This window comes from Scleropages formosus, chromosome 21, assembly GCF_900964775.1.
Source record: "Scleropages formosus chromosome 21, fSclFor1.1, whole genome shotgun sequence".
Lineage (NCBI taxonomy): Eukaryota > Metazoa > Chordata > Actinopteri > Osteoglossiformes > Osteoglossidae > Scleropages > Scleropages formosus.
Window position 1 is genome coordinate 14730946 of NC_041826.1, and position 17127 is coordinate 14748072.

Below are 17127 nucleotides of genomic sequence, written 5' to 3' on the forward strand. Positions count from 1 at the left end.
AATGAGTCCGAAAGAGATGAGTTTTGAGACGCTTCTTAAATGTAGAGAGCGATTCAGAAGTTCTGACTGTTAGGGGGACGTCATTCCACCACATCGAAGCCAGACCCAGGGTGATCGAGAACCGACTTTGTAGGATCTACCTGCTAGGTACAACTCAAACTGTGCAGTTCTTTTGATGCCAAGCTGTCCGAGAGAGGAGAGTAGAATCTGGTGGTTGACGGAGTCAAATCATTGTGGCGCTATGGGCATGTTGGGTTTGAGGAATGACCGGGTATGAGGTGGTACTTTATGCGGTGGACTTAGAGTGTTTTTATTAACAATATAAAGCAAATAGTGAGACAAACACACAAGAACATAAAGCAGTAGCTTTGGGCAGCATCTGCATCCACACCACTCTCAGCTCTGTAGAGCAATGGCCACCTGTGCTCTGACAATCTACTTGAAAATTATGGATGCACCTGACCCTCATCACTTAAACAGGTATGGCTGACAGTGGTGGAGGTGGGTGTGGCCATGCTTTTGAGTGTCACAGTCACGTTCAGGCAGGTGTCGTGTCCTGGTTTTTTCCCCATTGCTATTCTGATTATAGTTGAAGCGTTCCATAAGACACATTCCTCAACAGCGTTGTGGCTTTGGACCCAGTTTGGAACACATCAGATATGTCACATTAAACACGCATACAGGTGCTTTCCCTTGCATGACCCTTCTGTGTCCTTTCCTTCCAATCATCACTTCAGCAGGAAAAACATTTCGTGCAAATAGAAAAACTCTTAATAGCCCAATTAAATTATTGAGTTTAGGGACTCCGTGACCTTTCACATCCCAGTTGTGGTGTTTTCAAATAAAAAATACATCTCTTGATTACCCTATGTCACATGTTGGAGTTATGGAGCCTGATGGAGAGACATATCAGATGATTAAGCCTGATTTTTATATCCAGAGAAGCAGTCAAATCTTGGAAAAGGAGTGCATTCAGTGTTAATTATAGTTCTTATGAGCCAAGGTCCTCAGACTCAATGTTCAGGGCTGAGAGTAATTGAATTTTTATAATTTTGTTTTTCTGGAACTGCAAGCCAATCCATCCACCTATTAATACACCCTTAAAAACTGGCAGGGGAAAAAGTAGTGCAATTCCCAGAGATCAAGTTGAACCATTCAGAGCCTGACATCCCACTTGTTAAGCAGGGGAATAATGGTCTCCGCAACCATCTAGCTGTCACAAGACATATTGCTGACAACACCCTGGCCCTCAGATATGGAGATGCGAGCTTCTTTTGTTGTTGGTTTCAGAGCTTATGTGTTGACGTTGATTGCTTGTGCTCGTTGTAGGTGATACTTCGTGATCTCGCTAGCATCAGCCGTGCGGTGAACTGATATGCCGAGGTCAGGAACGTGCCACTGGCTGGTAGCTGAGCAGTTGTAGTTGAGTAGAAGTGCTTTTCTTGTTTACTGCATGTTTTGAGAGAAAATTCTATCCACAGCGAAATAACAAATCCACCCACACAGACACACTCACACAAACACACTGATAATCCGTCTGTCCCCCACCCTTATTGCATCTGTTGATTCCCTGTTTATGAGTTACACTGGTGGGGATGATGATCGCTCGGGAATCCCAACCTGTATCACGAGGGCCAGCCGCTCCAGAGCGTCTTCAGTCCCGCCAGAAAGCATTCAGTTATTTGGACCTGAACTGACAGCACCGACAGTGATGCAGAAGGACAGAAGACACCATGGTACAACTTCTAAAGAGTACAAGAGCATTTCACCTGTGTGGTATTTCAAGTTGCAGCCTTGTCTTATCCATCTAGTGCCAGGTCTTTGAATATTGACTTCATCGTCCTCAGTAGTCTTAGACAGGTCTAGACTGTGGCTAGCCGGGTGCTAGAAACAAGGAATATAGAAAATGTACCCAGTCTGCATAAATACCTGTGTTTGTTCCCACGTCTAAGAGACTCCATTTCATTAATGCTCACATGTATTAATTTTCTGAATGCTTTTATCCAAAATGACAAAGACTTATGACATTCAAGCGCAGTAAGGGTATAGCACAAAAGCCGGGGTCTTATGCGTAAAAACTGGATAAAAGCGTGATTCTGTTGGGGCAGAATTTACATTTACATTTACCTTTATTCATTTGCCAGACCCTTTTCTCCAAAGCGACATACATCTCAGCGAAAATACTATGCGTGCTTTACATTAGCAAAAAGGGACATAGTTGCAGACATGTGATTCTTAAGTACAGTTAGTTTCTTTCCACCATATGCACCAATGTTCATCACACGAGTAGCTGCATAAAACTCAATATCGACAATTCCTGATCACCATCCTACTTATTTATTTATTCATTTATTTTTTGAGATACACAAACATTTATGTACATTACAGGAGTAGCAAAAAACATTGTCATATACATTCTACACAGGATTTCATGTACAACATCTCAGGAATATGCGGAATACTGGAAAAAAAAAAGGCTTGACTTTCTCAGTGAACATGTAATATGAAGAGGTGGATTTGAGTCTTTTCCTGACGTGCTCGCTCAGCGCTGGTCTCTGCATCGTGGTGCAGCTGGGGCTAAGAAGGCAGCACTGGTTCATTAGAAAGCCTCTCATGGCGCTTTTAAACACCACCCCGATGCACAGTTGAGTTCTTGTCAGTTGCTTTCGAAGAAACTAAGGGACACGTCGATTAAATGTGATTTGACTGTCGAACCCAGTCATCTAAGCCCTTTTTTCCAATTGTTTCTTTAACACATTTGACACCGAGTGCTAAGAAGAGTTTTGTGATTGCGTTGTGATTTCGGCATAAGTGGCCCATCTGAATTAGCAGCCTTGTGTTCAGACAGGCATGGGATACACAGAACATGGACTGTGAGAGGGATATTAACACAATTGCTGCTGCTTCACATCAACAATATAAAGTTTAAAATATTCGTATTCCTTCGTGTGTAAATGCTGCTGACCAGGACTTGTTCAGTTCAGATCCGGACCATTTTTCTTCTCCGGAGAAACATGGTAAACATGTGAGACAGAGCTCAAAGTGCCAATTACTACACCTTTTTTGTTTTTCACCTTCAGTGATGAGCTCTTTGTGAGAACTGATTTCCTTATACTACATTTTCTATCATTTTAGACCTCCTGTGAATTAGTGTTAAGTGACACATAGACGTGCAGTCAAAGTGAGAGTGGTATTTTCTGATCTGTTGTAAGAAGCATCATTGTCTTCATATTTCGGTAAGCGGAGTTACTAAAGTAATGGATGAAATAAAGAATAAGTCTGACTAGCGCCATCCATCGACACAAATTCATCCTCACTTCACGAAGGCTCATTGGAGCTTAGAAAATTTCAGCTGTTTTCATGGCCACTGTCTCAAGCTCCATGGTACTCTATCAAATCAGTAGAAGAATTCTATGTACAATTTAATACCAAAAATATCTGATTTAGCAGTCAATCCATAGTTTATAAAAAAAAAAAATACCATTTGAAATGGGCCATACTATATTAATGCTTCATATGTGTATATAGTGTCTTGTGTGATTTGTAATTAGCAACATGTGACAACTGGAATTATATTTCATGGCAAACAAGTAACACAGTGGCAGTATTCTGTGATAATTTTCATTGTACTTTTGTAAGATTGGGGAAAAATATCTTAATTAAACGGCTCCTCATCTTACAGACACACCTGGGGCAAAAGTGTGTTCTATTTGTTTTATTAATCCAAAGCCACTACTAAGTCACCATCACACACACACTGGCTGAACCGCTTGTCCCACACGGGGTCGCGGGGAACCAGAGCCGAACTCGGCAACACAGGGTGTAAGGCTGGAGGGGGAGGGAGCACACCCAGGATGGGACGCCAGTCCATCGCAAGGCACCCCAAGCAGGATTCGAACCCCAGACCCACCGAAGAGCAGGACCCAATCCAACCCACTGCGCCCTCCCATAAGTCAACAAGCACCTTTATTTACAGGTAAGATACTGAAAAATCTTGCCTGTCGCTACAATGTATAAATATTTTCTGAGACTTTAATGTATGAGCTAAATTAAAACGAAGTTGAAATGACTGAATATAAAAATAGGCCTCCTCCACTAACTTCTATTCAATTCCCAACTGTAGATTCATTTATTCCATAAAAATGTGCAACATCCTTCATTACTGATCACCAACCCTCATAAACACCAGAAATGAGCAGTAAAAACTGAATATATGAGTTGAATTGAGGTAACCCCACACTCCTCTGTGTGTGGGTGGATTTTATGGCCAAGTGACCATGTTTACGTTTACGTTTATTCATTTAGCAGACGCTTTTCTCCAAAGCGACTTCCAATGAACTCTACGTAGTGTCATCAGCCCACACACCTTATTCACCAAGGTGACTTACACTGCTACATACACTACTTACAGCGGCTCACTCATCCATACACCAGGGAAACACTCTCTCACTCTCAAAGACAATGTAAATTCAGTCCATTTTTCCTCTGCACCACACTGGATTTTTTTTTTAAAGCGAATTGAAGAAAATTCAATTAAAAATAAGATGGAAAATATTTGTACCTTCAAAAATTCCTAACGTGAATCTTTGTAAAGCAGAGAGTAATTCCAGTCCACGTTCATTATATTTTTATTGATATTTGCCCTGCTAAAAGTGAGGAACATGTAAAGGATTGGAGGGATTATGACATTTACGATCTAACATGCATATCTCAGCTACTGCAATGTCATTTTTGAATATTTGTTCTAACAAGGTTACAGCCATAGTTCAGTTATTATATTCAGGCCTGTTCATTTGTGTGATTATGTGTAATGTATGTAACAGAACAGAACTGAAAATAAGAATTGAAGAGGGATCGAATCACTTATAGGTTGCATTAGCCACGTAGAGAGAGAGTCCTGCCAGATTTTACCCTGTGCTGTTGTTTGTGACCGAACATCTTCTGCTGTATTGCTCAGGTGATCATTCAAAGACAGTCATGGAACAAGTGCACAGTCAGTTATCTGTCTGCTCATAACCATAGGAGATCTGAAGGATGGTTTCTCTGAAGTGCTAATTTTCTTACTTCCATATTCAAATGTTCCCCATTGCTTGGGGCAAACATCAGCTATGTAACGATCTCCCTGGAAATGTGTCGAGTCTAGGTGTGAATAAGTACAGCAGATTTATAGAGCAGGCGGAACATTCCGGAACCTTCCCCAAGTCACGCCTTCCGTGAGAACTTTTTACAGGGTCTTTGCTCTGCACGGGACCCCTGAGGTGCCAGGAGCACCCGTGTTCAGAGCCCGCTGCACGGCCTGGAGAGCAAGCAGGAGAAATCGGCGTCTCCCACTGGAGCGTTCTGAGAATGAGGAAGAGGAAGAAGCGGGACAGCCATCCATCAGACTGCGAAATGTCCACGCTGCAGAATTCTTTGCTCCCTGGAGAGAAAGAGCCTTTCATCTTCGGTGTGCAGCTCTTGCAGATGAGGCCGTGGCGTCTCCCTCCAGCTCCCTCTCTGATCTCCACCCAGCACACTTCACTGATGGGCCAAACGTGGCCCAGCGTGTCTCCGAAGTATTCCCACCTCGCATCCGCAAGACGGACAGCACCACGTGATCCGTATTGTTACGAAAGATGCTCTTCTCTTAGGGGGAAAAAAGCAGAGTAACGGTCGTTCTGTGGAGAAAAAAAAATAGTAGCTGCTGCATATAATTCGCTATATAGAACAAAACAAAAAAAACAACAAATAAAGTGAAATTTCATACTAGTTGGTTATTAAAGCTCTAAGCAGTGTAGATTATAATGAGACGTAACGGTTGCGCTCGACCGTATTAAAAAAAAAAGGAAAGGAAGCCAAGATGTCCACGTGCGCACTTCTAATTGAGATGAACAAAACGCACTAATTATGGCGGTGGGGGACACACGCACGTGGGTGGATATAAGTGTTTCTGGCGTTTGAATACCCCCTCCCCACACACGCACACACGTGGGTGGATAACTGTTTCTGACGTTTCAATACATCCCCCCCAGCACACGCACACACACATACACGTGGCTGGAAGTGTTTCTGGCGTTTGAATACACCCCCCCTACACACACACACTCGCGACAATGATCATCAGACAGTACTAACAGCACGGCCTGGTTCAGGGTTCCACTCGTGCTGTGAGCAGGTTGACAGCGCTCCGTCGTTTGTCTGGAAGGAGCTCCTCACGCCACACACACACACACACACTACTCCACACACTACTCCACACACTCACACTACTCCTATTCTCCTGAAAGAGCTCACCTACCGCACACTCACACTCCTCCACTACACACTCTTGGCTTCCACACGTCTGTTTTTTTTTAGCCTTTTCTTTTCAGCCACGGAAAAACCAAGCCGGACACCACCAGGTGTTTTATTTCACTCCAGTCCATCGAGATTAACTGGAGATATTTGCCTGTTTTATGATTCGACTAAATATACAGTAATAAACTGTAACCACCAGCGCAGCCTTGAGAACATGAAGCGGAGTGCGCGCGCCTTCCTTCTCGCGCCGTCGGCGGCTGCGCTTCCCCCTCTTTGGGGGGCGAACAGGGGTCGGGTTCGTGGAGAAGAAGAGTGACAGCGGAGGACGGGGTCACACGGACAGGGGGACTGAGCCCGAACGGGACCCCGGGGCGCGAGCCGTGCCCTGAATCCGCGCCGGCCGGGTCTGTCACTCACTCACTGCGGGTCACAGTGCTGGATCCTGCGTGGAAGCGCTGCGATCGGTCACCAGCGGGGAAACAGTCTGGGTCTGCCTCCATCCATCCTGATCATGTGCCTTGAGGTGCAGTGAAGAGGCGTCCCGGGTGCCGGAAAACTCCGGAGCTCCCGACTGTCTACCTGCTTCAGAGCCTTTGCCAGGCTTTGCGGAGGAGGGGATCCGGACCGTGCGCGCGGCTCCATCGCTGCTGACACTCGGGTCGGACTGTTTATTCCCACAGCGCGCGGCTCGTGACCTCACAGCAGCATGGGGGCGACGCGGTAGACTTTTCATCATCATCATCATCATCATCATCATCATCATCATGTGTGACCCACAAGTTGTTGCAGTGATGGACGCAAGGGAGGGCGCGTCGCAGAAGAGCCCCGGCGGGTGCGTCGATCGCAACGGTTACGTGAGAACACGCGTGACCCCCCTGTGCGAGGACACGCGCTGCGGGGAGGGCTCGTGGGGGAGGACTCTGAGAGGACTGTCCCCGGCCGTGTGCGTGGGCTCACTCTCCGTGGCGCTCGCCCTCTTGGATACATCTGCCGACTGGGAGACGGAGCACAGCCCCGCCGGACTCGGCTGCGCGGGGGAGCTGCTGCTCGCTTGGTGGCACGCGGCGTGCGCCGCTCTCGCGCTGCTCTGCGCCTTCTTCTGGGTGGGCTTGTACGCGGCGCGCCGCGCGGTGCCCGTGCGAAGCGCGCTGCTCGTGCTGACGGCGTGCCACCTGGGCGACGCGGCGGCGCGCTCCCTGCTGCGCGCACCGGAGGAGCCCGCTCTCTCGTCCGCGGCGGCCGCGTCGGCGCTCGTCTGCTCGGCCGGGGGGGCACTCATGGTGGTGAGACTCGAGCGAGGGGTCTCCGTCGTCCTCCTCGTCGGCCTCGTGCGGAGCGCGTCGCTGCTGTCGCTCAACAAGGTGCGGCCCGCCTGGCGGCCCTACCTGGCGTACCTGCTCGGAGTGCTGGGGGTCCTGCTGGCGCGGTATGCCGACCGCCTCCTGCCGGAGGAGCCGGGAGCGCGACAGGGCGGCTGCGCCTCGGTGAGCGCGTTCAAGAGGAGGAGGAGGTCGGGCTCGGCGACGTCCTCAGACATGGCACACAGGGAGCCCGCGGGCAGGACGCACAGGAGGACATCGCTGCCCTGCATCCAGCGGGAGCCCGTAAGACTAGAGCGCACATCGCGACACCTACTAGTTAAGTTGACACCTTCAGCACCTTCAGCGACACCTGAACGGCAGAACGCGGCCGCAGTTCGGCTGCAGCATTTGATTTGCACGAATTCGCCTTCTTCTTCTCCCCCCCTAGCCTAGTCTGTGTGTGGCCATACCTGGCAGTACTGTACTGAACTGCCGCGTAAATTTATTCGTGGGATGATGTTGACTTGTTGTACACGATTCCCGCTGTATTTCGCGGAGCTCATTATTCGGGCGAATTCCGCTCTATATAATATTCGCTCTTATTATTTGCCTCTACTTGACACACTGTATTCCGCTGCAGTGAGTGCGTGATCATGGTGTCGCACTGACTGGACAGCGTTCGGATGTGTTCGCCGCATCTACTTGCATTCGGCTCAATTTTGTTCAGTGATCCGCTGTATATTCGGTCCAATTCGAGCGCGCTTCGCTCTTGTCGCGGAATCGAGCAGTGATTCGCGCTATTTGGCTGAACTCGACGGCGCTCGGAAGTGTCCGGGAGTGTGTGGCTCATCATGTCAACACTGCCGCTGCGTATCCGTCTGGGAGTAGCGGCCACTCCGTTTGTGTGTGTGTGTGTGTGTGTGTCCCTGTTTGGAGGCAGGAGTGCGGAGCCCAAACCTCCGAGTCCGAGCTCATCCTCCGCTTTTCACTCCTCAGCAATAAGTGTTTGAGTGACGGTCCGAATAACGGAACCGATCATGGTGCCCTTGTGACGCTCTGGATGGAAACACCTAACGCATCTATAGTAGTGTGTGTGTGTGTGTGTGAGAGAGAGAGAGATCTCGCATTTCAGCCTCGGCCAAGTGCAAAGATTAATTCATAACTGGACATTATTCTGCGCGCATAAATTTGACAATGGAAATTATGTATCTTCGCCCCCCAGCATTGAGCTCATGTTATACACGCTACTTATTCGATCCCTTGATCAAACTGAAACTTTCCCTTTATAACAGTCACGATGGGGTTAGTACCTGCAGTCGCATAAGAATTTGGAATACAGTTGTTTTTATTTTTATCTTTACTGATAGAGATGTGTCCCAATCGACTGGGTTGGGCACTTTAAATGCTGCTAATTAACCTGCCACATTTTTCATGTTACCCCACTGACTGTAATATACAGTATTAATTGTTTGTTGCGCTGAGTTGAGTAATGCTGTTTTTTGATGAAAGTTGTACAAGCAGTCCCACATTTGTGTACACTTTTGACCTTTGAAATGTATTTAATTTTTATGTCTCCCACAAGCCATTTCCATTGCCCCGTTTATGATATACTGTACAAAATATGAAATACACACTTTGGTTCACTTTAGGTTCATTCGGCAGGAGTGGTTTTAAATCTTTCTGTTATTGTGGATTCATTTTACTGGCAGTTCAGTCCACGCAGTTAAATGTCTCAGTTTGAGTGGGAAACGCACGCTTTCCACACACGGACCTGTCGCTGTTTTGTTGTCCGGTGTGTGGATTTTTGTGGTGGGTTAATGTTTCCCCTTTATGTGCAGATGAGTTCAGTGCTGTAAAAGGGAATACGTGGAGGCGTGCTCCACCAAACCTGGCTGTGTCCAAGGCACTCTGAAAGGTGTGAAAGGGTGTGAACACTCAGCCAGGTGACAGCGAGTCCAACTGCAGTAAAACCACCAAACACACCTTAGAAGGGGGCATGTCGGAGATACGTGGCCTTTCGGTGCACTCTGGCATAAATCACTCTAGGCCCCAACGACCAGAAAATAACAAATTCCAGGAACTCAGATTGGGCACAAGTACTGTGAACGGAAGATTAAAATGCGTGCTTTGTGAAAGCAAACCTTTCTTTGGATGATCCTGGCTAACATTTTTGGGAGGGGTGGCCAAACGAGTAGAAAATATCTATATGTAATTCTTAATATACTCTATTTTTGTTTTCTTCTGAGGTGTTCGTGTTGACCTCTTGTAGAGCCAGCAGCAGCGACAGACTCGTCTGCTGCAGACCTGTTTCTAGAAACAATTTTTTTCATATTTCATGTGTGTGAGCCAGACTTGAATGTTATTTTAGGTTACTACACTTCTCTGTTTTTGCTATCACCAGTGTGACATAAAACATCCCAACTATCATTTATGTAGGTAAAGTCACTACTTTAGGGAACCGTAAGAATATTTAAAAATTGAGTGCTTATAAGTGAAAAGCAACAACTTTCCTTTAGGGTTGAGTATAGTAGGTCATCATAAAATATAATTTAGCTTTATTTTACTTTCATTAACAATTTAAATTGTTTACTTATTTTACTAGAGCGAGCAGTTTAACTAAGTGATTAGAGCCCCTGCCTTTGAACTTGTTTAAATTGCAGCTCTTTCAGGGCACCCTTGAACAAGGCACTTACCCTAAATTCATGTGGTAAAAATTCCTGAGCTGTACAAATGGGTAAATTGTTATAGGTAGCTTAACATTACAAGGTGCTCTAAAGAAAAGCATCAGCTAAATAAATAAGAACTATAGAATAGTACAGAATGGCATTTGTGGAGGGGGTGCATGGTGGCGCGGCGGGTTTGGCCAGGTCCTGCTCTCGGGTGGGTCTGGAGTTCGAATCCTGCTTGGGGTGCCTTACGACGGACTGGCGTCCCGCCCGGGGTGCATCCCCCACCCCCCTGAGCCCCGCACCTTGCGCTGCCGGGCTAGGCTCCGGTTCGCCGCATCCCCACTCGGGACTAGCGGCTTCGGTCAATGTGTGTGTGTGATATTCACAGCATGACATAATTATACAAGATTTAGTGATTCAACAGTAAGGTGATGTGTAAATATGCTAATACAGGCTTCTTCTGAGATGCAAGGGTTATACACATTTATTACTTATTACTGATCAAAAATGTAAAAGCATCCTGTCAACTGTAACACTTTGTCTGGTGCAGGCGCCCCCTAGCGATGGAGCTGTGAATGAACAGGCTCTGGGAACACTGGCTGCTATAGATCATAGGCAGGTCTGTCAACTTGTGTGTGTGTGTGTGTGTGTGTGTGTGTGTGTGTGCGTGCAATTCACACTGCAGTAAAAAGACTTTCATCCTGCAGCACCTGTAATGCAGTAAAGATAAACAGGTGGAAACAGCCCTCATTCGTCTTGTTTTAACTGAAGTGGTTGCGCACGGAACGGCTCCGTCGTTTTGTTGGTGTCGCCCTCGTTCGCATTGGTTGATCTTGGCGGATCGTTTCCGAGGGCTGCGGAGCGTCTGGGCCGAGCCGTGGCTTATCTGCCAGGCCGCGGATAGTAAATGACCCGGAGCGTGAGAGCGCGGCGTTCGGCAGCTCCGCGTTCGTTCGTCAGGCCTACGCCTCGCTGCCCGCTCGTGAAAGAGCAAGGATGGTGCGCGGAGGGTCACACGCTTCCGGAATGGGCCGGAGCTGCCGTGGCTGGCTGGGTGAACGTAGCCCAGAGGTGTCTTGTTTCCCACCGACGCGGGCTCCCGTTTTCATTTCTACATCAACGCTCTCGCTGTGCAGCCGGGGTCGTCTCAGCTGTGTGTTCCGTTGTCATTCATTCAAGCTGAAGTGTGTGTATTTCAGCTGATACGCTACAGGGACTGTGATGAATGTTGTTTTTTTTTAATTCAGATCCTGTTGCGCTGATCTTTAGAAATGTGTAATACAGTAACAAACATCCACGTGAGGTCACTGGGAGCGAGCAGAAGACTGTGGTCGGTTTGTCTCACACAGTTGTCTTGCGGTCACTCTCTGTTACACACGCTCATACACATCCTGCATTTTTTTTCCCCTACATTTGTGAGGATTTTAAATCTACTCCCGCCTTAACAGAATGAACGATTCCTATCTTCGCTCCAGTGCATCTTGAAAACAAACCAGGGTTGATAGCAAACAAAAAAAAAAAATGTCCTTTCAGGTTTTTTTTTTTTTTTTTTTTCTTAAATGCTGTTTTTTTAGGGTCTGCTGTCTTGTGGGGACATTTGAAAATACAGGAAAACACACGTACAGATGTGCATCAAATTCAGCTCCTTTAAGCTTATTTTTAATTGCATCCCCTCCCTACATAGTTGCCTGTCATGCTGCAAAGTGCAACAAATGCAAAGGCACGTGCAGCAGGTAGCATGTCATCAGTAACCCTAAAAATCACTTTAGTTCATCTTCCCAAAGTTCAGAGTTCGAACTAGAAAGGAGGTGGCAGCAGGGGAGAGGAAGCAGCATTTCTAAGGCTGGGTCAGGACAAATAAAGTCTTGGTGCTCAAGGCCACGTGGGTGCTCCCTGAGCGGCAGAGAGCGCCATCAACAGGCTGAACCGGAGGGCATCGTTACGCAGTGGGCTTTGCACAGCTGCCCTTCTCTGCCATTGCTCCGGGGACACAAGACCATGATCTCTGTACGTCCTGCCGCTTCTGTCCGTACCATGGAGCACGTCAAGTGAAGGTGCACGATGACGATAGGCAGCGAGTGGCACAGCACTCAGAGCTGCTGCCTCAAAGAGCGTAGGTTCGAATCCCACCTCCTGCCGCAGTACCCTTTGGCAAGGTACTTACCCTGGATGGCAGCGTAAGAATCACCCAGCTATAAAAAAAAATGACAGTGTAGGTAGCTTTACATATTAGTTTGTTGTGGAGAAAAGCATCAGTGAAAAAATATGTTTTTCATCTGTACTTGGTTGTTGTTAATAAATGGTGGTAAGAAAAATCACATTCTGTCATTTGAGAGTATAGTGAGTTGGATGCTTAGGTGTGCCTACAGATGGGGGACATGGCTTGTCGGGTGATGTTTGCTGTAGTACCCTTGTAGTACTGTAGTATCCTTGAGAAATGTACTTAACCCAAGTGTTCCAGTGAAATATTCGCAGTCTCATAGAAGTGTAATTTGCTTTTTGTTATCTGTTTGTATTTATGCAAGAGTTTGCCTGTCCAGACAACAGAGCCACGAAACGCACATTCACACTGTGGGCCGTTCAGATTGACCGGTTCATCCAAAACCCGCGTCTGCGATGGCAGGAAAGCCCAACGTGAGCACAAGGAGGACGTGCAAACCCCACACGGGCTGAGCGCGATCCGAACCCACGCCTGTGAGGCACCAGCACCGCACCGCCAAGCAGCGGTGTTTCGTGTTACGACACATTTAACGACCCCAAGCCACGGAAAAGGCCACGTACCTCGTATGCGGTTCGCGTACCGCGCATGACTGTACGTGATTTAAAAGACGAAGCGAGCGGCGTGACCTGGACCTTGTCGGTGTCTTCGTACTGACTTTGTAAAGCCGTCCAGGTGTTCGCTGCATCTCATAAACAAGCTGCTGGGTGTCTGAGGCTCGGGGTACGTGGCCGTCGGCGGGTGATGTTCTCAGGAGCAGCGTTTCACAACTTGCACCGTCCGCCTGGAACACGCACATTAAGGAGGAGCCGTTACTAGTTCACGCAACGCAGGCAATTCCTTCTTGGTGTTTCACACGTCGCGGCGGAACTAGGTGGAAAGATCTCATTCATACCTCTTGAAATGCGCGTCGAGGGATAAATGTGTTCTGAAGAATTGTTCTCTTCCTAACGTAACAACAGTTACTATGATCTACACCTCCACTTTTTCGTTGCTTAACCAGCGGTTTGTTGATTGAACTTTTTTCTCATTAAATGATTATTTTTATAAGACGCTATTTCCTTACTAAATGCTTGATGTTGTTTATAGAATACAGAAGTGTGACGGACAGGTCCTGTAAGCACGGTGCCGTCTCCCTGCCTCCTTGACTAATATGATCACCTCCGTGGAGGAGTGCAGGAGAACAGCTGTAGTGCGTCGGCAGACACCAACACAAATATTATTCCAACTAGGCAAGGAAATTCTTTCTCAGCTCTTATGATAAAGTATTCTAGACCAAGTGTAATTACTTCCTATAGGGTGAGATCCAAAAACAGTCATTCATATTGCTTTGTAAACATGTTTCAAATGACAGATCGCTTTTTTTTTTTTTATTGCACCAATGATGTATGTGTACAAGATGCGTTTCACTTGTCGACGCTTCATAAGCTGTTCAGCCTTGGAGTAATTAACCGTTTGCATCGAGACCAGTGATGCAAAGCGAACGACTTTTGGGGAAGATCCTCTTCACAGCAGACTCACGTCCCATCCGGGGTGTGCCCTGTCTCACAGCCTGTTCATTTAAGGTAGAGTCTGGACCACTACGAGCCTGCACTGTACGGAGTGGTCGCTGCTAATGGATGGATAGATCGAAGGATGGATGGGTTGATGGATCGATGGATCATCCTCACAGATTTGGGTAACTTCTCTCTTTTTTTTTTGAAAAAAATTTGCGGGGCATGGACAGACCGTTATTTCGCTTGGTTGACTTTGTGATTCCTCTGTCACCACAAACACACCTGACCACACCGTTCCCTTCTTTAGCCTCCTTCGGTTACAAGTGCTGTCCGAAGGGGCGGAAAGATGGCTGTTGCCGATATCAAGATACTGTGGGGAGGAGAAAGGGGCATGATGGGACTTTGCTTACAGCCGCCTTTTGAGGCCAACAACCTCATTTGTGCTCTGGATGCAGTTTTAGCCACACACACACACACACACACGCACGCAAACTTGAAAAGCCCAGTGACCAAACACAAAGTCATTCACTGAAATTAGCTGCTGCACAGCCATATATGGGGTGCGTCTATAAATCTACCACTTCCTCTACAATTTTGGCTCATTGCTCGTTTACTTCAAGCTAATAGAAGGCCAGAGGGCCGGTGTGATTCATTCCCCCATTGACGTAATTTGAGTCTCCAGAGAGGCTTCCCATGAGCATCTGTGCAATGGTTTTTTTATGCAGCATTAATAGAATGCTTTCAGAAGCTTTAAGGATTAATAGAACAGTCAAGTCAGACTTCTACAGTCGATTAAAATCTCGTTAAAGCAAACCTACACCGCTGACAGCGTATGTGCGCGCATATGTGTGCGCTGCATACTTTGAAAAGATAATAGAGTGTTTTCTTGCGGGTGTTGTTGGAAGCGGAGGGAAGCAAAGGCACACGGATCTGGAAGGCGGCGCTGCGGCCCTCGCCATAACGGCACTCTCGATCCACGTCTGGCTTGCCTGGGGGGGAGTTGCGTCCCGTGTTGCCAGGTGCGCACCCGCTAATGAATGAACTGTCTTATTTTCTCCGACAACTCTGTTAGGGAGGGAGGGAGGGAGAGAGAGAGAGAGAGAGGAGTGCAAGTGAGCGACAGGAGGTGGGCAGTAGAGATGAGGGGGGTGAGGGCCACATCAAACCAAGCACACTAAATATGGCAAACCGTGCAGCTGGAGTCTAGCGTGTCTTCAAACTGCTGGCTTGTTACTACATGCTGACAGATGTTGTAAGTCGGGGGGGGCGTTTGTAGCGGAGCGGTGCGCCCCGAGGACCTGGGACCAACTCTTCCGTTTGTACACTTGCCTGATTTTGCACCGAATGAAGCTCGGTTAAGGCTCTCTCTCAAGGGTCCATCAGTAGTGCGTTGTCGTTAATTTGAACCTGACGTGATGCTCAGTGAGTAGAGCTCCCGGCGAAACCAGCTGTGAACACCTACGGCGCTGTTAGAAAGTATTTGCCCCCTTTCCGATCATTACATTTTATCGGGCGTTTTTGGCAATCGCGGTAGTATTTGAACGGAGTCCGAGGGGGAAAAAGAGACGCCGGTGTCGTTTCTATGGAAGGTAATGAAATGCGTACTGAAGGGTGCGGAAGAAGCAGTTTTCCTTTCGCAGTCAGTAACTGGTTGCGTCACCTTTAGCTGCAACGACTGCAACAAAACGCTTCCGGTAGCTGCCGGCCAGGGTCTCGCATCGCTGTGGAGGAATGTTGGCCCGCTGCTCCATACAGATCTGCTTTAGCTCGGCAATAAATGCGCAGCCCGATCCGTGCCGAGGGCCCCGAACCCACTCCAGTTTTTGGATATGTTACTCCTCTTATTCTGAATGAGGCTTTGTTAAGGATCTCTCAAGAGTGCAGCGCATTAGCAGTGCATTGTTATTAATTTGAACCTGAATTCCTGCCGGGTAAATCGAGCTTCCGGTGACAGCAGGTGCGAGCGCCTCTACGTGCATCCGTACGCACGTATACTCCGTACGCCGAGCGTGCATTTTGGCATTGTGCCAGGTGTGTGTATTTGCGTATTTTCGTGCGCGTGAGCCGCACGTGTGCGGGTGTTTCTTGTGGTACCCAGGAGAATAAACCACACGTCTCCAGGCAAACATTTTTCTTTTTTATGTTTGGCAAAGGCGCCGTTTCTACCAGTGGTGCTTTTTATTTACAAATAAACCTCTCGAAGTCTTTGGCACCACCCTTTGCCAACCGCACACCTGGTCGCTTCGCGGACCCGAGACGTGTCGGCGTTTCACCTGCGTGTTTGTTCGCGCGTGTATGTGTGCGCCCTGCCTGCCGTCCGCCAACTCCAGACAGGGAACGCGTTGTCGTGACCTCTCCTGGCTACGGCCCAGTTCATGTCCGGTGCGCTTGTCCATATGAGGCACGCTCTCCAACAAGGCCCACGTTGTTAGTCTGTCAATGGCCTAGTTAGGGTTCCAAATGTGCTGAGCAGATGGTCAAGCGGGAGCCCGTGTCTGTCGTACGGATCTAGTGTCAGGTTTGTTTTCTCTCGGTCTCTCTTGATTAGACAAAGGATAAGTGTGTGAAGCATAACAGCACTTTCCCGCGTTTCTACACTATTTTTTACCATTTACTTCGCATAAAAGAGAGCTTTCTGCCTGTTCCTGCTAATGGACTCTTTGAACTTCCGGCACTTTCCATGACAGCAGCGGAAGTGATCCCCGACTGACGGTGTGTTTGTGTTGGAGGCAAGCAGAGTCCGCGTGTGTGCAGTACTTCTCAAGTGCAAGTCCGATCCCAAAAGATCTCTCGTCACATTTCATTAAATCAGTCTTAAGCAAGCGCTCGGTTTGTTTACTTTGCCCTGGGTCGATCTGTGAGCTGACCGTGTTTTATTCTTTGCGGTCCACAGGGAGAACATTCCTCAACGTTTAATGGCTGCTGCTTTCTTTCCTTTCAAACGAACGTAGGAAGCGGTGGCGTTCGGAAGCCGGCGAGACGGGCTGTTGTAGAATGAAGGATGAAGAAGCGTGGTTTGCATATCATTGTAGCAACGAATTTGCACCGCTAAATGGCTGAGGAATAAAGTCTCGTTAGTTGGATGTACAAGAATTTGCATATCAGATAACTGCCTGCGTAATTAAACCGCCGCTAGCATCTTCCGAGTCACGTCAGGCTTTTTTTCT

The 17127-nt window shown here is 47.7% G+C and overlaps 1 protein-coding gene across 1 annotated transcript in view; it reads left to right on the forward strand.

Moving 5' to 3' along the window:
• The first annotated feature begins 7067 nt into the window (after positions 1–7067).
• The window catches only part of pde3a (phosphodiesterase 3A, cGMP-inhibited), a 73269-nt gene continuing 63209 nt past the window's right edge, over positions 7068–17127 (forward strand). The window contains exon 1 of the mRNA XM_018726209.2: positions 7068–7880. Coding sequence (XP_018581725.2) covers positions 7068–7880 — 813 coding nt within the window. The remainder of the gene's footprint in view (positions 7881–17127) is intronic.